Genomic DNA, 23,593 nt, shown 5'->3' with positions numbered 1-23,593 from the left:
TAATTTTATACTTTGGTTTATGACTAACTAATGACATTTCCATCACCTTCAGCTGTACTTTGTGTTTAGTGCTAATAGAGATGAGAAGTGGGAGAAGTGTTTGTTGCCATTATATAGTCCCATTTCAAAATTTTCTTTGGTAAACAATAGCCTGGATAACAGCAGTCACACAGGTTCATGTTATGACCAACAAGTTCTAATTGTTGCAACTTAGATTCTGTGAAATCCTGTTTTGTCCGTGATTTTGGAATCACGGACAACTTTAAGTACCACAATACCCATGAGCCGTGGTCCTTGTTGCTATGGAGAAGAATTCAGTCAGAGTTGCGAATCAGCAGCAGCAAATTCAAACATACTTGAATTTGTGAACGAAACACAGCACTGTAGTTGCCACATGAATCCAAAATTGAACCAGAATCCAAAAGTAAAGTTGTTTAAGCAGCAGATTGTAAAATTTGTTTTCTCAACTCCGTGATCTTTAGCTTTGTTAACGACACGTCAAAGAATTTTGAGCTCAGTGATTGGGTGTTTCTGGACAAAATACATCTTGGGAGTTTTAGTTAACTCTTCTGCCAGAGTTTTTTTGTACACAGGCTTGTACCCTGTGTTGTGGCACTGGAGCACCAAATGTGAGCCGGCTCTAGGCCATATATGGCTGTGTAGGGTTTTTGCTAGTATTTGGGGGAGCAGATTTGGACTAATTTGGGTTAAGAATTTGTTCAAGTTATGCCTTTCTGGCACAATGCTGCCTTCACGCAATATTGGCAAAATGGAAAAAAGAGAAAAACCTCTGTCCCAGTGGGGGACACTGCTATCATAGGCATTAACTCTGTGAAAAGAATGGCCTGTATTTGCCTAGCCATTCTTTAGGTTCCTGGAAAATAGACATATTTTATTTGCAAAGAGAGAGCAGGAAGGGGCCAAAATGGTAAAGGCAGACAGAAAGAGATTCACATCCAGTGGGCTAGATGTCATATGGCAAAGCTCAATATTGGTTAATAAATGATGGGAACAGGGTACAGAGACTGAGAAGAGAACTAAAACTCTAATAAATTACCTTTTATCTCCTTAATGAGACAACATTAATTTTGGTCTCAAGGTCTGGCAGAAAGCAAGCTGATTTATCATCTGCCTCTAACGGTGTGGGAATTAGTCTAATTACTCGGAGTATGGAGAGCTGATTTTCACTTCACAGAAAGCCCATTGTGTACCCAGATCGTTCATCAAAGCCATGGTCGGGAAGTTGTACTGCAGGCTTGCTGGGAAAAGTCAGGTGCAGGTCGACAACGTCCCTGAGGGCCACATGTGTCACAACAAGCATGAAAGAATTGCAGAAATAGGAATGGGCACCTAAACACACACACCAGGTCTTTTCAAATCATCCATGCTATTAGAAATCTTGCTTATTTCAGCCCTATGTACAGTTTAACCTTACTGTTAACAGCATGGAGCCTTATCAATAGGTTAAAAAAAATGAGGATCAAGGACCAGTCACCCAGTGGGAGTCAATAATGTGCTGACTAGGCCAGCAACTTGCACACAGAGAGCACGAGAGACCTGGATTAGTTTTAGGACAGAGCAAGCTGTCTCAGAGCTGTGGTAATGATTGAAAAATATGCCTGTAATTGCTGATAAGCTCTTTAATGTTTCAGTAAACTCCTGTTGGCCGCTAAGTTTACTGACGTATAACTCCTCGATAAACTGCGGCTTTGTAGTGCAACATCAAGGGCCGGCAGCGTCTTTGAACCAATTGTCCCCACACCACGTAAAGGGTGTGCGCTGCATTTTGAGAGTTCTACAAAGGGTTCAAGAGGGCATCTGTTACAGAGGAAGGGGAAGGAAGTGGGTAGGTAGGTTTTATGTCAGATTCAATATTAATAGGCCCTTTCAGAAGAGTTTTCACCTGCAATCAGATAATCCATCTGATGAACTACATCCACTACTCCCAGATTATGAGGTAGTTGTTGTTGCTGTTGTTTTGTGACTCAAATGTAGGCATCATCTACACTGCTGAAGTGTCCCTCAGCAACAGAGTAAATACTACTAGTCCAGTTGCATTGCACTGTGGCTGACCCTGACTTCTGAAAGGTCTTTCCCTAAGGGGATCAATACATTACTATTGCTGCTATTCATAGCTGAGATGCAAAAGAAAAAAATGCTCAGTTTATACGTTTCTGTAATGTCAAACATGTACCAATTTGTCTGTTACTTGAAGTGCAAGTTGCAATGACTTCTGAAGTTAAAGGTACCCTGTGGAGTTTTTCACCACTATATTAGAGTTGTGGCTCAATGTTTTTATGAGCAAGTTTGGTTTGTTCTTGCATATGCGCACAGGGACGCACATGCATGCGCACAATCCCTCAGGTGATGCAAAAAACATTCCTGCCAATGGTTTCACACTATTCCACTGGTCTATAGGTAGCAGTAACACACCAAGAGACTAATGTGCTGATAAATTTGGCTCGGAAGGACATTTTAGACATCAATGATACATACAATGAGTTTTATTGAGTAACACTGAATGTAAACATAACTTTTGTTTGTTTGCAATAAATCTCAACAGGACATGTATAAATGCTATAGGAAACGTCCTGCACCTTCAGGAAGGTGTGATATATGCTTATCTTAGGATGCAAGTACAACAGGACAACTGACCCAGACTCACAGGGACACCAGAATCCCTGGATTAACTGCATATTAATTGTTGCAGAAAAGTTGATTCATTTAAAATTTACAACAGTGAAGTTCAACAACTAATTTTCCCCTGGAGCTCCCAAACAGGTTAATCCAGGCATGAGAGCCCACATCTCACAAAACATCCTAAAATCAGCATTTATTTATTTACTTATGTGCTTATTACTTACTAACCAAGTTGCTTGCTTGCTTTTTATCAGTTTAAATCATTTAAAGCTGAACCCTACCCTGTAAATCAGGTGTGCAAATGCACATTTTCAGGACAGGACTAATCTGAAAATAGATATTCCAAAAGAATTTATAGCATTTTTGGGGCCTTTTTTTGTTTTTATTATTAAAAACACCAATATTGGACCAGCAGGCTTATATGCACACACATCTTACCCCACCATTTGATCCCTTCAAGGAGAAAACAGTGTGCAAAGCGCTGCTCAGACGCAGGCAGCTGACACTGGAAGCAGGGCCGCAGTTTCAGGCACTGATTCAATTTAATTTGTGCGCCTCTGTCAACAGGCCTGGGTGACGGATTTACCCCTGGCCTGCCTATTTAAATTACTTTCAAATCATAAAAGCAAGGGAACGAGGCTTCGGGGGGAAGAGGTTGAGAGAAACAGGCAGAAAGCAGCACTGATTTCCCTGGAGCAAATTACCTCTATATCAGCGCCAGAGACAGGCGGTAATCTGCCTGATAGAGAGCTGAGGGTGAGAGAGCTGCTGTGGTGAAGGAGAAAGAGAGAGAGAGAGAGGAGTGGGCGGACCTGCAAGACCGCTCCAATTTTCTGGAGGTCAACTATACGCACGCGCACACGCATAACATATCATGAGCAGGGGTCCTTGAAAAGATTCCTCCATGCAGTAGTGTTTTATTCATATCTGCAGAATGGATTTCAATTTCCTGAGATTTAGAGGTTCCTGGGTGGAGGCCGGAGCTGCCGTTTGGATTAGACTGTAACTTTGTGACATCTAAGACAAAAACAAGACTGACCGTATGTTATTGAAGGCGTTAACCACCAATGAAGTGATGAAGCCACGAATAAACTGATAAAACTCCTTGAATGAATGGCTTTAAGACCAAATTAGACTTGTGATGTTCAGTTCTAGAGGGATTATTTGATTATATCCAATCATCATAGTCAATATTGTCTGATGCACAACTGATAGACAGGCAGGAGAATAAAGTTATGCAAAAGAAGATAGTAAGGGCCCATGAGGACATTGAGGTCATCTCCTTGATAAAGCAAAAACTATGAACGTACACACGGTGGGCATACAGGCCTCCAGAATCCCATTTTTTAATAGTCAGTAAAGTAGTCAAATTTGACTGTGTTTAGGCCAACAAATGAGTAAGTAAATAAATAGATTCAGTCGTCCCCCATCAGAATTACAATATATTCATGGCAGTGTGAAGAAGACTCTCAAACAGCATTCAGAGCATCTTGTCAAAACTGTATAAAAAATATTGAAACTTTCTCTCTTAAATTTCAGTTTGGGGATGTAACTCAACTCTGAAATTCTGGCTCAGCCCTGACTGTCAGCGCTAAAAATAAATAAAGTTATTTAGCAAAACAAGGTTTCCTTCATAAAGATCTGGAGCTCAATGGCTGAAAACGGTTTTCAATGTATTTAGACTGTGTGTGGGAATTTAAATATTCAGCATCTTCTTTTGCACAAGATTTCATAAATGTTGAGCATCATATAGACCCTTGTCTGCGTTGTATCAGTATGCAGATTCTCATTGTAATATTGTTGGATTTAAAATTTCACATAAGAGGCAGACATTGTCTTAATTCACGTTTTAACACATTGATTTTGTCTTCAGACTGCAGTTTAAGACTTTAATATAAGCTACAGTGTTATTATTTTACTAGTCTTTATAAATAAGATTTTTGTCAGTGAAATTACAATGAATAGGTTAGACCACGTGTATTGCATGTGGTCTAACATACATGTAACCTGGTTTAAAAGAATAAGTCAGACTGATGCACCTTAGCTTTTTCAGGTCTTAAAATGGCATTAGTTCACATTAAGCAGAAGGCCAATTAACTTATAGCCTCTCCTGCCAAGTCATTACACTTTTATACGGTTTGTGTGCAATTCTTAGTCGTAAACTTTAATGGCAACGGTATGGCCTTATGAGAATGAAGCAAGCCATTAATATTAATGATTTAAATACTGGACACAATGTATGTATGTGTGTGGGGGGGGGGGTTAACATCACGCAAATGAAGGTACCCAATAACATTAAGACTGCTGAAAAACCGTATTTCGTGCTAAGGTGTGGAAGATGTTCGCACCACTGATTTGCACAATCAAAGCGATGTATTTCTATGTTTATGGCAAAGGAGATGCAATCTGTGGTGAGTACGAGGAGCTGGCAGTAAGATAGATACTGAAAATACAATTGGCTAATCTTCTAATGTACCTCCGAGCTTTGATGCAGTTGAAGGTGTTTGCAGGCGGGACAAGGGTTGGACATTACCTCACTCAGAATGCTTTCTGGGGTGAGAAACGAGCGAGTAATTAGCTGATTAGAGGCCCGTCAGAGCGGCTCAGCTTCTAGCCAATCCCAGCTCACACCGGCCTGCAGGGGTGGAGAAGGACGGCTGATGGAGTGAGACACATACCTCTGTAGTTTGTGAAGTTGGTATTAAACACCAGGACAGACGCAATCCTGCAAAGTGACATGTGCTAGGTAACATCTGTAAACTATAGTCGCAAGGAAATAGATTAAGGAACGCAAACGTCAGTAATTCAGTCTGTCAGAAAGGTTTTTTTCTAAGATCATTAGTCGTTAAGATACAAGCTGATAATGTATTAATGCTTATTTTTGAGTAGTAGGTCTATAACTTGTGTGGTGACCCGTCCAGCTCGAACTTTTGAGAAAACACAAGGAAGAACATGAGTTTGTGAGTGGAAGAGGCTCCGCTCTAGGCGCGCTGACGCACGGCACAGGTGCGCACCCGCCAAACTTGGCACGTTTGTTTCTTTAAGACTCTGCAGTCCGCCCGAGTGAAGCGGTCATGGAGAAATCGAAAAACTTCAGAATCGACGCCCTGCTCGCCGATGAGACGAACCGGGGCAGCCGAGACCTCTCCCCTGGTCTGAGCAGCGACAGCCCCGCGGGCAGCCCGGTCTCCTGCCGCCGTGCGGACACCCCATCTCCGCGGGCCGCACAACTTCAGACCGGAATAATCCCCAAACCGAATATTCTAAATCTCCCGCACCAAGGACTCGCTTCACTGCCACAGGGGGCAATTCCCGCCATGTATCCTGCACCCATGTACCCATTATCAGCTTTGGGTGCCCAGCACCCCGCGTTCACATACAACGGTTTCACGCATCTAACACAGACCTACCCAGAGCACCTGAAGGCGGCTGCCATGGCAGGATCTCTGCCCCTGGAGCACTGGATCCGCGCTGGGATCATCATGCCACGACTTCCAGATTACAGCTGTAAGTATGATCAAATAAGATCATTTTATGGGCCAAAAATATCCCAAAACTCAAAGATCGAGTGAACTGAGAGAATTGACGTTTAAATTGTTTCACGTGTAAAAGCTTTTTTAAATTCTTCAAAGACAGACCCAAACATGTGTCACTTGTACGAACAGAAAGGTTATGAGTTTTTATTGGCAGGAGGGGATTTCATCAGATCGTCTGACTTCTTAGACACTCTACCGCTGAGGTGTTGTAAACTCATCGTGCACAATGACTTATTGTCAAATGAAACCGAATTTATTTTTGACTTAACTCGATTTAGAGGCCTGTGTTCAGTTTCGATAATAATAATTGTTGTTCTTGTTTAGAATAATGTTGCAAATATTATAAAATAACTAGTCAAACTAATCATTCTATGTTAATTATTTATAAGTCTGTTTGTGTGTTTACTTTTTCATTCTCAGAATAATCAAAACCATTGATTTACTATTTGAATTATAGATGATATGTCTTTCTATGCTTAAATCTGAATATTGAAGCAAATATTTTAAGTTTCGTTTCGTTGATGATAACGACAGAAACAGACTAGGCGTTTGGATTTCGTTATTTATATTGAAGAGGCATTCATTAATTTAACAGCCATTATGATTATAATTTACAACCTATTTTTGAAAGCAAGCCTTCCGAGTCTTGGTGAGCTGTTTTACTCAAAGAAAGGCTACGCTGAGGATCTGTGTTAATACAGCCATACATTTTCCTGTGGCCTCGGTTTACTGCTTATATCTGTGTCATATTTTAATTTTAGCCCATTTATTTCTCTATAAACGCCAACCCGATGAAAACTGTCTTTGTGTGACGAAGAAACTATAAACAAACACCTAAAACGTTCTGTAGTTCATCAATAAAATCCCAAAAGCCTTCATTGAATTTTCATTAAGTTAATGGCATGCCTGTGTTTTTATGGCCTCTGCGCCAGCTTCTGCCGTGTCCCCCCCGTCAACAATAAACTGGAGTAAAGCTATTATTGTTAATGATGGCCAGTGAGTGCGGGCATATGTGTGCGTGTCCCAACCCACAAAATTATATTGAACTTCCTATGTCCTTGGTATTATATAAATAAGACTCGAGGCAGCCAAATATTTCAGACTTTAAGACATGAATGTTCTCTAAAGTAATACAGAAACACTGCAAGAAACCAGATTAATCATGATACTATACTTAATATTATAGGATCTCTCACAAAATAACTGGAAGTAATTGTCATCTATGAAGCTACACATGCACAGGCTGATCATTTTTCTCTGTCTCCTCCAGCGGGCCCTCAGTCTGGTCTGTTGGGGAAGTGCCGGAGGCCCCGGACCGCCTTCACCAGTCAGCAGCTCCTGGAGCTGGAGAACCAATTCAAACTCAACAAGTACCTGTCCAGACCCAAACGCTTTGAAGTGGCCACCTCACTCATGCTGACTGAAACACAGGTGAGAGAGATCAGTCCACTTCACAAGCCAACAGAATGAGGCGCATCACAGTGTAGAGTTTCGATGTAGGAGGACACAATATTCTTGTTCATATAGTCTCAAGGTGAATACAAACTGCACCTACAGCACACCCATCCAACAACAACACAATGTATTTGTACAGGATAATTGGATTTTAACAGACTTATACTTCACTAAGAGTAGGGATCTTTTGTGGATAACTCCCAAAAGGAGTTGCAGCCATTTTTATTGTAATTTATTCATCTTATTTTATTGTGTTGTATTATTTAACCAGGAAAACCTAATTCAGCTGTGTCCTGGCTATGATAGAGACCGATAACAATGAGACAAACACAAAATATGCCACAAATCAGGTCAGAATTAAACAAAGATGTGGTTATAAAATCATGAGTAACTATCCTAATTCAATCATGTAAAAGATTTCAACCTTAAAACAACCAAAATTTCACCTTAAATCAACATAAGAGCTCCAAAAACCATAAAAATGGCCGTGAATAGATCAATCCATTTGTAGTGTGTGTTGACACGACACTTAGCCAATGTAGATATTACATAAATAATAGTGTATTCATTCTGTTTGAAAACAGTCATTAATTGTTCCCAAAAAAGTGACTAACGTACTAAAAATGTCACCTTATTTGAAATAAAGGGCAAACAAGTCATGTAGAGATGCACGTTGTGCAGCAGACACATTACTGTATGTCTCGACTTTATATTGTTTAATTATTGTGGGGATATTAATCACCTGTGACTGTTTTAAGTATCTGAACTGGTGACTTTGCATTTCACTATTTGTGCTGTTGTTTCTATTTTAATTGCAAATTCCTTCATTTTTCTGGTGGTGTTGCTGAGTTACAATTACAATTAGTTATATTTTCTTCCAAGTCCACTGCACAAACCAAATAATTCATATTTTTTAATTTTTTAGAAAAAATGTTTTAGCATAATTATTTTTTTATTAATTATAAATGATTTTTGACTTGTGTTAGAGATTCTGCATTTTCTCTTGAATCATATTTGACTCAAAAAAAAAAAACAAGTTATCTGTCAACGGGAAAAGAAAAGTGAATCTGAAGGTCTACAGATTCTTTTTGACTCGGCATATATTCAAGTCAAGTTCATTTTATTTATATTGTCCTGAATAATTGATTTGTCTCAGAAGGTTTTTACAATGGGAATAGCTTTGAGAAAACTGGAAAAAGGGTACCTGAGGATGAACAACAAAGGAGGGGTCCTACTTCAGACATTGATTTTTTTTTTTTAATTTTTAATTTTTACAGATGTACAATAATAACAAAAATGTGTTTTTAATTTATTCACACAAACTCTGGACTATAATTCCTAAATCTGACCATCATTTTCTTTGCTCTGTCATCTCTTTCCAGGTCAAGATCTGGTTCCAAAATCGGAGGATGAAGTGGAAGCGCAGTCGGAAGGCGAAGGAGCAGGCCTCTGCCTCGACCCAGTCTGAAGCTGAGCGACTACGCAGCGGAGGCAAAACGGCCACCAACAAATCCGATGAGAGCAGACGACCTGTGAATCCGGACGACAGAGGGATAGATCTGGATTTGGAGGACGGTGAAGAGGAGGAAGAGGAGGACGAGGAGGAGGAGGAAGAGGAGGAAGCCCAGCATGGTTTTTCTGTTGCTATGGGTAACGGCGTCGGTATGCCACGATCCACGGACTTCTTGCAGCGTGGCACCGACGTTGGCTACAATCCCCACAGCCCTTTCTCTGATGACGAGCTGGACGGGGTGCAAGTGGGAGGAGGCGACAGGAAGATTGGGGCAGGACTGTGAAAAGACTTCTACACCGAGGAAACTCTGGTTTGATTTCCAGAGTGTTAACGACAGAGACACTTGGACATGTTTGAGTTTGTGGTCATGTGGGAAGACAGTTTCCAGACCTAAAATATCTTTTGTCTGATCTGCTCTGTGAATGATTATCTATTCCAATCAGGACTTTTTGTTGGAATCACTCATTATTCACGCAGCTACCAAACGCTCTCCCAGACAAGAGCAAGTCTGTCCTCCCGTGTCCAAACAGACACATGATTACGACACAAATATACTGTATAAACTATCTGTGAATAAAATCATCTCTAAGCACTGTACATTTCATAGCATGCCCGGGGGGGGGGAAAAAAAGGTGCTCATATCTTCTTCAGATTTAGCTGTTTACCTGAGAATCTGCCAGTCAGCTTCTTTGTCTTTGATCCGTCTACTGACAGCCGGAGCTCCACCCAGTGAACACACACGACTACGTGAATGAAGGATGTGAAGTGAGACGAGTGAACTGTAGTGCATACAGACAGCGTAAGAATGTACAGGTCATCATGAAGACAAAAAACTTGAACAAGGGGGGAAAAAAAACAAGACAAGCTTAGAAACATCTGCTGCGTCAGATGTCTTTGGGGCAGAAGATCCCAAAACACTACATTTACTTTTGTGCATTTTATGTGAATATTGATGTGATATTGGACTCATATTGTTTTTGTTCTCGATGATGTTGTTAATGAATTTGTTCTTGTCGCTTACATGTAAATGAATTTAATTTATTTGAATGATTGCAAATATGAATCATACATGTATTTATCTGAAACTTGTTTGTGGTGTAACTGTGAAATAAAAACAGAGAAAAAAAAAGAAGCAAAGTTCTTGATTGAAATTGTGTGTTTTCTTGAGAATGTCGTGAATAATTAGACTGAAAACTTATCATGGGAACATCACACAAAAGTGGCCGAGATGCTAACTGCCCCAAGATCAAAAATATTAACTCATTTGTAGCTTAAATTGACTTGGCGTTGAATAAGTTTGTTATGCTCTTCTTGCAATGGCTTTATAATCTACTAAAATGAAAGAAAGAAAAGAAAAGAAAAATCAAAAAAATTACAAGTAAAGACAACTTTGTGAGTTGTAAACATAGGAATATGTCTCACTCTTAGGAAAATGTGCCCACATTTCTGTTATTTCCATTTCCATATTTCAGACAAATAAACCTTTTCCGTGTTCACATCTCCTTCAACTCCTTCGTCGTCTTCCGGAGCCACCGTGCTTCCTCTGGTAGCAAAGCAAGAGCTCATCCAAAGTAATTCTCAGTTCACGGTTTTAATTTATTACAAGAGCTCTCAGATATTAATTACTCGGTGGGGTTTACTGATAGCCAAATAATTAAGTTAATGAAGAGGAAGTAAAGCAATCAAAGCCTGATGGTGATGTCACACAGGCCCATTTTAATTTCCACTGAGCAACAGCATGATGAGTGTGTGTAACTGCGGTGGGGCGTTTTATTGGGCCCCCATGTAAAAGGCTGTGATTAAAGAGCAGATTGGAGGACGTGCCGTATGGTGTCTCAGACCACAGTCACATATTTATATAGTGATTAGATGCATTCTTAACTGGCTGGAAAGACACTGGCTCTTCTTGTAAAATAAAAAAAAAACAACAAAGCAGAGCTGTATAATGATTGGAAGTGACTTTAAACACTGATGGGACTTTTAGCAGAGACTTTCAAGATGCTTCATGTTGCTCAAAAACAAGAAGAAACTGATGAGAATCTCAGGGTTCTTTTTGCCATAAATGTTTTAAAGAAATATCATCAATCATCTCTAAAATTATTCACAATGTCACCAAGTTTATATGAAGGAGAAATTAACTGAGTCACAGAGAGAGAAAGAGCAGATCAAAAAAATTCTTATTGCACATGCTTTTTGTGAATGTCTGCGGATTTAGGTTTCTTTATTGGGTCATATTGTCCCACTTACAGCTGAATGGCCATCAAACCAAAAGTAATACATTATTACATACAAAAAAAACTTTCCTTTACACATCATCTCTAATCTATGAGAGACCTCTACTGGATTAGATTAAGTGTAGTGGATTTATTGCTCTGTTATGCAAAGATTTGTGCAAATACATTTATGTGCTGCCATTTGAATTTAGCATGAAATGAAATGTATATGTAAAATCATGCTCATACATTCATGGATGTAAGAAATGCAGTTGCTGTTGGTCAAGAAAATGCAAAATTAATCAAGTAAATTATCATTATGTGTACATTTTTTCCATACTATCAATATAATGTAGCAGCAGCTTAATGCAAAGAAATAATAGAGTAATATACAAAATCACATTTTTGCCTTACTTGTACTCCCACCTACAAACCTACAACAGAAGGGAAAAGGGGAAGAAATCTCAGGAGCAACAGAGGGATGGAAAATTCACACAACAAAAGATTGCTTGGGAGTTATACTTTGCAGCTGTAGAGGTAAACATGCAGCTTTAAGGAACCTGGTCAATGGCTCACAATCACTTACTGATAATTAACCAGAAGTTGCAAAACCTGCAGCATCACATAACCTGCTCAATTCCCTAAATTAACACCACCAGCATGTCCTAACTCAAAGTACTTCAAAGGAGTTTTCATTGAACTTTTCAGACTTGATTTAATAGGGGCGAATAGAGTATACACAACACGCATGCAGACTGAACCTCTATCAAACTGCAGCTTTTAATTTGGCTGATGAAAAATCATGCGAATCAATAGGAGCTCATTTAGTTGTGTGACTTGTCAGCTGTATGACAAATGCCATTTGGCCTGTTTTATGACACAGGCCCTTCTGACACAGTACAAAAATCACAGCTAATTGATAAGGCAGTGGAGCAATATATGGAGGCCATTGATTCCGTTTCTCCTCTAATTTAATCTGAATACACCAGTCATGTTGATTAAAAAATCCCTGCATAAATTACAGCTGCTGCTGATAATGCTGTCAGTTTTCTCAACAGCCAGCTCGACTAAAGTGCTGACGGCCTTATGGATCTTTCTTTCTTTTTTTTTTAACCAATAATGCATAGTGAGCCTGTGTCTTTCTATAAAAAATGTTTCACTGTCTTTTGAATCACTCAAGTCACCCCTTAGATGTCAGCTCGGCCCTCAAGCACAGAGTGGTTACCAGAAACCCCCCATTTTCATAGTTAGACAAATAAATCGGCCTCTTTTTGCTTTGCTGGATTATAAATCAGCGACCCCTTAAAAATATTTACACCCTGTAGTTTAATCAATCAGCGAAATGTCGGGCTCATTACGTAAATATGAACAGATTGTCCGATCTTTTAACGTAATCACACGTATTGCAGGTTTCCCCGGACCCTGTCCTGTCACTTAACTAATGGGCAAGTGGGGAGTGAGTGACGGGCCCCAATAAATTCACATCTGTCCGACTCAAAACGCTGTTCTAAAGCATGAAAAAGGCACCGTTTTTGCCAATAAAGTTTATTGAAAAGGCGTGGCCGGGGCGGGAATGTAATCATGGGCGTCGTTTATTGTTGCAGGAAATGTATGTTACAGGTGTTTTAGCAATTACAGTGCACATGATGTTTGTGGCCCAGTGTACCCTTCAGTTAATGCTGATCAGCAACATACTAACACAGGAGTCTGGGAGGTTTTTATTTATTTATTTATTTGAAATCAGCTTTGTCTGTAGTGAATGGGAGCCTGAGATTTTCAGAGAACAATAGTAAAAGGTGTCCTCAAAATCTGAATTATGATTTTAAAAAAGAAAAAAGTTCAGCATCTTTAGAGCAAAAATGAAGATTTTGCAGTGACTCAAACCTTCAGACTCATCTGTGGACACGAATTGTAATCTGCTGATTATATGTGAAGGGAAAATATGAATCTATCTGTTGTGTTGCACAAAAGTCACCAGAAATATCCTGGTAGAGAAGAAGAATCAGTCATTTTTACTGAGCAGACGTGCAAAAAAAAACAACAAAAAAACAAAAAAACAAGGTCCACTTCTGCCCTCTTGTGGCAAAATAAAAGATGACGCTTGTTTGCAGCAGAGATGGACACAAATAGACAGACAGACATACATGGATGTTTGTGAATTAATACAGCAGTGTGTGTGTGTGTGTGTGTGTGTGTGTGTGTGTGTGTGTGTGTGTGTGTGTGTGTGTGTGTATGATGACAGTGTAAGTCTGAACTGTCACACATGCATCCTCAAACACTATTTGTGCAGTTTTAAGCAGTATGTGAGAACAATAATATTAACATCATCAACAACACTTTTCAATGTCCTGCACAATATTACTTTTCTATTTTAGTGTACCTATTTTACTTAATTTATCTTACTTTTATTGTTATTCTATTAGACACTGGTGTTAACATTTACTCCTTATACACTTTACATTTATTACTCTGTTGTTTTTATTCTTATGTTGTCATTTTTGAATGATCTCTGGCACAAGACTATCTTCTATCTTATCTTATTTTATTTTATCTTATGTCCTCAAACACAGCCTACATGACTTTGCAGAGGTAAATAAAAAAGCTGTTTGTTATAGCTGTACATATGTCATTCTCACATTAACTGTTTTTCCTCTCAAATACTGCATTACAGTTTTATTATTCAGATATACTGCCACAATACCAGTAGTGGAATGTAACTAAATACATTTACACAAGTACAGTAAGCTTACTTACAGCTCATTTACAGTTTTGAGATACTTGCCCTTTACTTGAGTATTTCCATTTCATGCTTTGAACTTTTACTACATTTCAGAAGGAAATACTGTGCTTTTTACTGCACTACATTTATTTTACAGTTAGAATTACTTCTTTTAATATCAATATTTTATACATGACACATAAGATCAGTTTGTTATATATTAGACTACCAATCAGTACACATTTTCAACATGAGCTTTACCTTCACCTCATTAAAATGTTATTTACATGTACTAGTCAATGAATCAGTATATTCCAATAATAGTCTATACTGTATGTATGATACATGTAACATTAAACTGGGCCGTTTGCATTGTGAGTACTTTTACTTTTGATACTTTAAGTACATTTTGCTGCCAATACATATGCAATAAGATTTGCAGGGCTTTTACTTGTAATGGTTTATTTCTATATATTTTTAATTGTAGTAATGTTACTTCTACTTATCTAAGTAAAATATCTCAGTAGTCTACTTCTTTTACCACTGCACAATCTGAAAAATTAGACTTGCACTGTATGGAGGACACACTTTATTTATTTCTTTTTTCAATTTTTGGCAAAAAAAAGAAGACAAAATAGGTAAAAAAAAAAAAAAAAAAAAAAAAATTGAAACTCACAATTTCATTTAAATCTACAAGTGAATTTTAAGTAGTAGACTTAATATCTACAGTATAGTGATAGCATAATAGCTTACTAGTATTTTTTTTTTTTTAAATAAAAGGTATGTTGAAATGTGCTAAATTAATGAAATTAAATCATCACTGATGATATCCTGAATTTAAATTTGACAAGTCATAAATTAATTGCAGATAGCCTATACCAACAGTGTGTATATACAGACTGGTGACATATTAAAGGAAAAACCTAAACGAGTTGAGAAACATAATGAATGCGGATGCTTCCACACAGGTGCAATGCATGGTACAATTAAACAATTAACATCCAGTCATGCTGTGTGGCATGTATAAAAAATGCTGAGCAGGCCCAGTTGATCCTGATTATGTATCAAGAGGAAAAGATCTAAGTGACTTTGAAAGAAGGTTCATTGTTGGGGCTCCACTGGCTGGTGTTTCAATAGGAGCTGGTCTACAGAGATGTGGGAAAAAGCGATATGGTCAGATAAATCATCCTTCACCACACTCTCAACTAGTGAGCGAGTACATGTGTGATGTACAGCAAGAGAATGATACAGGCCTGAATGCTTGACCCCTACAGTGAGGGGGTCCGGTGGTTCTGTTATGCTTTGAGGGACATTTTGCTGGCATGGTTTGGGTCCACTTGTCTCCTTGGAGGGAAGGGTCACTGCAAAGCATGCAAAGCATTTCTATCCTGATAGGAGTGGTCTCTTCCAGGATGACAATGCCCCCATCTATAGGGCACGAATGGTTTGATGAGTATGAAAATGATCTCAACCCAATTAAACTTTATATTTTGTACCGATACTCTCCACCACCATCATCAAAACTTCTCCTCCTCCTCCATACTTTCCTCTCGTAACGGTAAAAATGCGCTTTTTCTGCGCCGCATGGCCTTCTCGGGTGCGCTCGTTTTTGAGGGGCGGGCCGGCCTCAGCTGGGCGGGTCATTTTTTTTACTTTTGAAGCACATGATGAAGCCATGAAAAGCTTGTACATTTGTGTCTACCTCCGCAATCTCGCTCTGCAGCGTTTGCATGTTAAACTGAGTGAGGACTCAGCAGAAACTTTCCTGACACCCAGACAGACCGCGGACTGACACTGTGACTGTGAACATGGCCTGCTCAGAGCTTGGTAAGAGTTTATTTTCTTTAATTAACTCCGTGTCATCATTATTAAGTTTTTTTTTTATCCTGCGACATGCAGGATGCTAGCTTGCTGGCTAACATTAGCCAACGTGGTTAGCTGTATCTCGCTAAAACATAGCTTAACTTCTCTTTTGTGTCTGTAAAAACGAGTGAAGAAGTTTGCCAAGTCTCTCCTGAATCTGTCTTTGCAGCACTTTTGAGTGTGTCGGACAAAACTGGACTGGTCGGGTTTGCCAAGAGGCTGGTGGATGTGGGGCTGTCTCTGGTCGCCTCAGGTGGTACAGCCAAAGCCCTGCGTGATGCTGGACTCTCTGTCAGGTGGGTGCTGAAGTAGACCCTCTTATTAAAGTAAAACATAGTGCAGTTTTGTGTGTTTTCCTGCACCAACCTGTCAGTGTCTCTGCTGGGTGTCAGGGATGTGTCTGAGCTGACTGGACACCCAGAGATGCTGGGAGGCCGGGTGAAGACCCTGCATCCCGCTGTCCATGGAGGCATCCTGGCCAGGAAAACCCCCTCTGACACCGCAGACATGGAGAAGCTGGGCTACAGTCTGGTCAGGTGAGAGAAGCAGAACAAATAACAGGAAAAGATGGAATCAAGTGGATTTAAACACACAGAAATTCACAATTTTTAAAAACAAAGCTTAATCAACTGTTTATTTCAGCATTGTTAATACAACGATGGGTACAAATGAGGGGAAAAGATGAATTTAAAAGGATTACTACAAAGCCCAGTCGACTTAAAGAGCGTGCATGACCTGTCCTGTCATGCAGATCACAATCTAACAAGGTTTAAAGTATAGACTTGCACTGTGGCATCAGGAAGCACGTGTAGTTGATTTTAGCAGCCTGGTTAATTGGGAAAGTGCTGCTCCTGCAAGCTCATCTTGTGACTCTTATTTAAGTCCAAGAAGAGTGTGATTAGATCACAGATTTTACAATGCTGACGTTAGAGAATTGAGCTGCACACTCGATTTGAAATCTTATAGGTAGAATGTGATTGATTAGACACTGATTGCTTTACTCGCTCATTTGATAAAAGTGTCTCTGTGTTTCATTGATTCTGACATATTTGGACTGTTTTTCAACTTTTGTGTACATGTGATGAGAAGGAAGGTTGAATGGATCATCTGATAAGGATGGCAGAATAAGTATGAGACTCATTTTTATCAAAGTCTTTATTTACACAGTGACAACAAGGTCTGCAGTTCAGGAGATTCTTGTTCACTGCGTTACTTTAGTAAAAAAGACAGTTGGAACAAAGTCTGTAATACAAATATGGCAAATTGTAGCAATGTAACGTGTGCTAAAATGAACAATCAACTAATTATCAGCTATCATCAGAAAATGAATCAACAGACATTTTATAAATTTATTGAAGTCATTTTATAAAAGAGGAAGATATCAGCTGGTTACAGCTTCTCAAATTTGCTACTTTTTGCAGTTTTATATCACTATAAATTGAATGTGTGGGTTGGACGCAACCTTGGTTTCTGGGAAATTGTGATGAGCATTTTTCACCAAACGATTATTTCTGTGATTGATAAAACAATCAAGAGATTGATTGATAGAGAAAATAAATGTTAGTTGCAGCCCTAGCAGCTAAATTTATTGGACTGTAGTTTATTACACCTGAAAGGCTCAAAGTAGATGAATGCAAATGGTGATAAATTTGACAAATTTATTAGAGATTTACAATTTTACCTTATTTTAAGGCAAGAAACAAACTCTAAGTTGTTCATTCCACTATTTTACATTTACACTGGAAAGGTCATAAACATGAACATACAGCGTGAAAGCTTTAATTTCAGGAAGTGCTTTGGCACGTTTTCATTTACTGGAGCTCTTTTTTTTTTTTTTACTTCTGTTCTCAAGATGTGGAGCTGTTTAAACGTTGGGCCTAAAAGTTCATAGTACTTTTTGCATACTGGTATTGCTTGATACAAATGGTCATTGTGTGAACTAGGGCTGCAATTTATGATTATTTTCATTGTCAGTTATTTTCTCAAGTTGCAAACTCAAATGTCTTGTTTTGTCTTGATCAACAGTCCATAAGCCAAAGATATTCAGTTTACTATCAGAGATGATTAAAATATTCTCATCTAAGAAACTGAAACAAGAAAATTTTAGTGTTTGTTTGTTTTTTTTTTAAATGACTCAAAATGATTAATCAATCATCATCATAGTTGCAGCTCTGAACAAATAGCTTCAGTGTCCCCCGATGTTTGGAGCTGTGTCCAAATTACAGATGTTACTTTTTTAGATGAAAGTATAGTTGCACTAATGTACAACAGTCCAAAAAAGATATTTTAATAAAGTTGACTGACACTAACTCTGTGCTGCACACCAGCCTTTCTATATCATAATGTGGAAATTTACATAAATAGTGAATGAGAAGGAAAATGTAATAAACCCGAAATATGAGAAAAAAAAGAGCAGCATTAACAATAAGTAAGAGAGCAAGTGTGATTGTGAGTGTGAGCATGATGGTTGTATGTTTTCAAACAGAGGATGATGCTGATGATGAAGAGTATGAAGTTTATCTCCCTGCTTGCTCTCTTCCAGGGTGGTGGTGTGCAACCTCTACCCGTTTGTGAAGACCGTCTCTAACCCGAATGTTACAGTGGAAGATGCTGTGGAGCAGATCGATATCGGTGCGTTGTGCAGCAGAGATCGTGTATAAAGGACATTAATGCTTAATAACTAATTAAAATAATCTTGTAATGCAGGGTTCCCACAGATTAATGTGTCACATGGTATTAAACTCTGTATGTGTTGTTATTCTTCACCCCACTAATATTAAAAATGCTTTGATTGTTGGCATGAGCATTTAAAAAAAAAAAAAACATGTCTTTTCTTTCTCTCCAGGTGGCGTGACTCTGCTGAGAGCAGCAGCCAAGAATCATGCTCGAGTGACCATTGTGTGTGACCCTGCTGACTATCCGCTGGTTGCCAAGGAGATGGAGAGTTCAGCAGACAAAGATACGGCCATGGAAACACGCAGGACTCTGGCGCTCAAAGTAAATTAACTTTGTTTTCCCCTCACCATTTTAATTTGCAAGTATGTGAATTGAATTCAGACTAGATTAGAGGATTGAGGGAGACTTTTCTGATTGGTATTAAAAAAAAAAAACTACTCACTACTTTGCATGAAGTACTGTGAAATTTCAGGCCTTTCATTACTCTGTTTAGTCTCATAAATAGGTTTAACAGCAGCAGCTTAAAAATAATTTGAAACAATAAGGTGATTCATCGATTGATAGACATGAATGAAAATGAATGTTTTATTTTTTAATACTGGTTCAAGCTTCTTGAATGAGAATTTCCCCTTGTTTTCTTGTGTGATAATAAACTGAATGTGTTTTAGGTTTTGGACTCTTGGCCTGACCAAACAAGCTGTTTTTTAATATTTCAACTTTCAACTTAATAGTTTTTCTCCATTTTCTAACATTTTAGACCAAGTGATTAATCAAGAAAATAATCATCAGATATAATTGTATAATGGAAATAATCGTTAATTGGTCAGTTACCTCTCTGAAACCTGTTGATGTCCTTCTTCAAGTACAGCAAGAATAAGAGGTTAGATGAGATATGAAAAATGAGGCTGGGAGATTTTTTTTTTTTTTTTTCTGATTTGCTCAGTCATAAGCTGAAAATAAAAAAAATATATATCTTCAAAGCTATTTTAAGATGGGAAAGACTTGAATTGCTAGTGTGTTACTGTCAGCTGTCACTGTTCAGACTTGTTAAGACCGGTCTAATCTCAATCAGAAGCAAAGACTGGCGGTTTGGGGAAAGAGGTGAATCATGCCGTTGGCTTTTATTTTTTTTAAGGTGTGAGCAGATCTCAATCTTAAAATGATGGTTTCATAATATTAACCACATGTTAGATTCTTACAAAACAGACGAGGCTAGGAGGTTTCTGAGGCACAAGTCAGTTAATATATTTTTACTATTCTTATTAAGCGGCTGATCACATCACTCAGTGTAAGTAAAGTCATGAGGATGATCACCAAGGAAATGTTGCTGCTGTGCTCACTTGTTCTGTTTTTGTTGTTTACTTAGAGCTGAGGGTCAGTGCAAGACAAAGTCCAGTTTAGGCTTTTTATCACAAGTGTTGAAATATGTGTTTAGGTTACTGAGTTTAACATTTGAGGACCTGTGAACTTTCACCTTTTATGCAGACTGAACTGCACATTGAGGTGAATGAATACAGTAAAACTCAGAAATTATGTTCATTTGCTTCACTGATGATACCTCCATATACGTGCAGTTTGGATTATTATATAATGTAGCAGTCCTGATTGTTGTAATATGTCATAAAGGCTTTGAACCTGATCATTTTTGCTTCGGCACACATGAGAAGTTGACGTTTTCTCTCATGTATTTCATGTGCTTTGCTCTTCAGGCTTTCACACACACAGCGCAGTATGACGAGGCGATATCGGACTACTTCCGTGGACAGTACAGCCGAGGTGTTTCCCAGCTGCCCCTGCGTTACGGCATGAACCCCCACCAGGCACCCGCCCAACTCTACACCCTGCGTCCAGCTCTTCCTCTCAAAGGTAGACGCACAGTACATCACAACTGTCTTGACTGAATGTTTTAGTGATTTGTTACATAACAGTTTATTTTGCATTTAAATGCTAAATGCAAAATAACCTGTTATGTAACAACTACACTAACTTCCAGTGAGTGCAACAGAAGTTTATATCACCAGTAAGACTGCCAGGGTTTGGCTGGTAGTGCCTTAACACCCTTAAATAAAATAATAGTAATAATAAAATAATTAAAGGAAGATAATAATGGTCAGTGTTTAAGACAGGTTTTTATTTTTATAGTAAATCAAGTACTTTAGGGAGAGGGAATTTAATTTTGTAACATGATGTATGTTTTTTTGAAAGATGTAACTTCCTTAGAAGGGCTTTGAAAACTACACTCAAATGATTCATCCTAATCCGTCATGGATTTTGTATTTTTGCTTCTGCCCCCTCCCAGTGGTCAACGGTTCCCCGGGCTTTATCAACCTGTGTGACGCTCTGAACGCCTGGCAGCTGGTCAGGGAGCTTAAGAGCACTCTCGGTATGGCTGCTGCCACCTCCTTCAAACACGTCAGCCCTGCCGGTAAGACGAAAGGAGACACACTGACACACTCTCACAGTATCAATGTGGACTTGGAATAAAGTGCCTTTTTGATCTGAAAATGACTCTTGGCACCTTTTTTCTGAAGGAGCCGCAGTTGGAGTTCCTCTCACTGAGGAGGAAGCCAAGGTGTGCATGGTGCACGACATGCTGAAGGATCTCACCCCGCTCGCCACGGCCTACGCCAGGGCAAGAGGTCAGAAACAATGAATAACAGATAGATCACCTGAAGTATTTTACACCTTGAGCTTTACATGTTATTTGTATTAACCTTTTTATTCATTCCCAGGTTCTGACAGGATGTCTTCTTTTGGAGACTTCATCGCTGTGTCAGATGTGTGTGACGTTCCCACTGCCAAGATTATATCAAGAGAGGTAAAATCATGAGTCCCAGTGTTGTTAAAGATTAAATACTGATGTGAAGAACTGAGTGTTTTGGCTGAAAATATGGTTTGTTCAATCAAGATTTAACTTATTGCTCTCAGGTGTCTGATGGTATCATTGCTCCTGGTTATGAAGAAGAGGCACTTAAGATCCTCTCCAAAAAGAAAAATGGCAACTACTGCGTGCTTCAGGTGAGAGATTTTTTTCATCAGTTGTTATTTTTGTATTCAAATACAGATGATTAGAGTCAGAGTGTGTCTTTGTCCCCAGATGGACCCTGGCTATGAGCCTGATGACATTGAGGTGAGAGTGTTGTTCGGTCTGTATCTCAAACAAAAGAGGAACGGAGGTCTCATCAATAAGGAATTCTTCAGCAACGTTGTGTCCAAGGGCTCGGTGAGTCACTGTTTATATGAAGGCGTACGGTGTATAAATGTGTTCAGGGTCATCCTCTTTTGTCATTTTAAATTATTATTGACCTAATCTTATCTAAATGACACGTGTCCACCCTTTTTTGATTCTTTCTGTGTCCACAAGCTGTCTGAGGAAGCTGTGCGTGACCTCACGGTGGCCACCATCGCTGTCAAGTACACTCAGTCCAACTCTGTCTGCTATGCTAAAGACGGACAGGTAATATTTTGGGGGATAACTGATAGAAAAAGGAGAAGGAGAGAGGAATCTGATTGAGCCATAAGTAATTTTTCTTTTTAAATGTAATGTTGTGTGGTTAACAGGTTATTGGGATTGGTGCGGGTCAGCAGTCTCGTATCCACTGCACACGGCTGGCGGGTGACAAAGCTGATAACTGGTGGCTGAGACACCACCCTCGTGTCCTGGCCATGAAGTTCCGCAGCGGCGTGAAGCGAGCGGAGATGGCAAACGCCATCGACCAGTATGTCAGCGATACTATTGGAGAGGTAAGTGGTAACAGCAGTTTAGTAGTAAACTTAAGATATTCATATGAAAAATATCAAAGTTTGTACTTTTTCTCATTGGCATTTTTCAAGGAATAGCCATTTAGTGTATTTTCATCCACTATACACCTCTGCTCTTTTTCAGTGTTTTCTGGAAAATTTAAATATGTACAGAAGCACGCTGCAAATTGCAGGAAATATATACACACAAGCCATGTTTCCATCCAAATATAGCACAAATTCTAACCAAATTTTCCAGAAAATTGACAACAGAAAATGTGAATTAATGTGCATTTCCATTCACTTCCTTAAACTTCACGAGTCAAGACCTTGAAAATGATTTTAAAAATCCATATATTTTGTGTTGATAGGGCCCCGACCTGGCAGTGTGGAAGTCCATGTATGAAGAGGTTCCTGAGCCTCTGTCTCAGACTGAAAAGAAGAACTGGATCAGCTCCCTGCAGGCAGTGGCTGTCAGCTCTGACGCCTTCTTCCCCTTCAGAGATAACATAGATCGAGCCAAACGGGTAAATATGACACGCCTTACAACCAAGCATGGGGTTCACACTATATGCACTTTAAGACATTGCATGGGAATGGCCTGAAGGCACTTGCTGTAATGTTTTCATATACTGAAATGTCGCTAGTACTGTAGTTTGGAAACTCTATTGGCCTTGAAAATAGCAGTGCACTGACAAGCTTTCCAGCTATCTTTACTAACGTTTCTTCCCTCTGTGTGTGTGTGTGTGTGTCTGTAGAGCGGTGTTGAGTACATCGCAGCTCCTGCAGGCTCTGCTGCTGACGAGGTTGTGATTAACGCCTGTAACGAGCAGGGCATCACTCTGGTGCACACCAACCTGCGGCTCTTCCACCACTGAGCACCTCAACACTATCCCTGGTGTTCTGTAACACTCAACTCACAGTTTTGCATTATTAGAGTCAAAACCTTTTTTTTTCTAACATTTTCTGATACAAAACATTCCCTACCCTCATTTCATGCTAGCATAGAGTTCACAGATGTGCTGTTATGTAACACACTAATACATTCCTGACTCTCCCAACATAGAGATAACTGTGAATGCTTATCATAGGTCAGTCATGTTTCAGTATGAAATAAACTGTTACTGTGACAGTTCATGAGTATTGTGTCCAGTTTTTTTTTATTAATATAGTGACACTGTTTAAACAGTATGGAGTTTAAGAGATTTTGTTCAATCAGCACCTTCAGATTCTAACA

General features: G+C 39.1%; 2 protein-coding genes across 2 annotated transcripts; both read left to right on the top strand.

Moving 5' to 3' along the window:
- mnx2b (motor neuron and pancreas homeobox 2b) lies at positions 1 to 9,763 on the top strand. The gene is made up of 3 exons (XM_044352957.1): positions 1 to 6,147; positions 7,447 to 7,607; positions 9,014 to 9,763. Exons 1-3 carry the CDS (start codon positions 5,715 to 5,717, stop codon positions 9,425 to 9,427), a joined length of 1,008 nt encoding a protein of 335 aa, XP_044208892.1. The 5' UTR covers positions 1 to 5,714; the 3' UTR covers positions 9,428 to 9,763.
- Positions 9,764 to 15,730: 5,967 nt separating this feature from the next.
- On the top strand, positions 15,731 to 23,491 carry atic (5-aminoimidazole-4-carboxamide ribonucleotide formyltransferase/IMP cyclohydrolase). The gene is made up of 15 exons (XM_044352953.1): positions 15,731 to 15,903; positions 16,109 to 16,235; positions 16,332 to 16,475; positions 18,482 to 18,570; positions 18,785 to 18,936; positions 20,325 to 20,481; positions 20,915 to 21,040; positions 21,147 to 21,254; positions 21,348 to 21,433; positions 21,544 to 21,633; positions 21,713 to 21,838; positions 21,980 to 22,072; positions 22,177 to 22,359; positions 22,728 to 22,883; positions 23,115 to 23,491. Exons 1-15 carry the CDS (start codon positions 15,885 to 15,887, stop codon positions 23,232 to 23,234), a joined length of 1,776 nt encoding a protein of 591 aa, XP_044208888.1. The 5' UTR covers positions 15,731 to 15,884; the 3' UTR covers positions 23,235 to 23,491.
- Positions 23,492 to 23,593: the final 102 nt, after the last annotated feature.

This window comes from Thunnus albacares, chromosome 1, assembly GCF_914725855.1.
Source record: "Thunnus albacares chromosome 1, fThuAlb1.1, whole genome shotgun sequence".
Lineage (NCBI taxonomy): Eukaryota > Metazoa > Chordata > Actinopteri > Scombriformes > Scombridae > Thunnus > Thunnus albacares.
Note: the sequence above shows the minus strand (reverse complement) of the source record. Positions and strands in the feature narration are given on the sequence as shown.

Coding starts and splice junctions, on each gene's coding strand:
- mnx2b (XM_044352957.1), top strand. CDS start 5,715: ATGGAGAAATCGAAAAACTTCAGAATCGACGCCCTGCTCGCCGATGAG. Junction 6,148..7,446: donor ACGACTTCCAGATTACAGCT/GTAAGTATGATC, acceptor TGTCTCCTCCAG/CGGGCCCTCAGTCTGGTCTG. Junction 7,608..9,013: donor TCATGCTGACTGAAACACAG/GTGAGAGAGATC, acceptor ATCTCTTTCCAG/GTCAAGATCTGGTTCCAAAA.
- atic (XM_044352953.1), top strand. Junction 16,476..18,481: donor CTGGGCTACAGTCTGGTCAG/GTGAGAGAAGCA, acceptor GCTCTCTTCCAG/GGTGGTGGTGTGCAACCTCT. Junction 21,634..21,712: donor GCAACTACTGCGTGCTTCAG/GTGAGAGATTTT, acceptor CTTTGTCCCCAG/ATGGACCCTGGCTATGAGCC.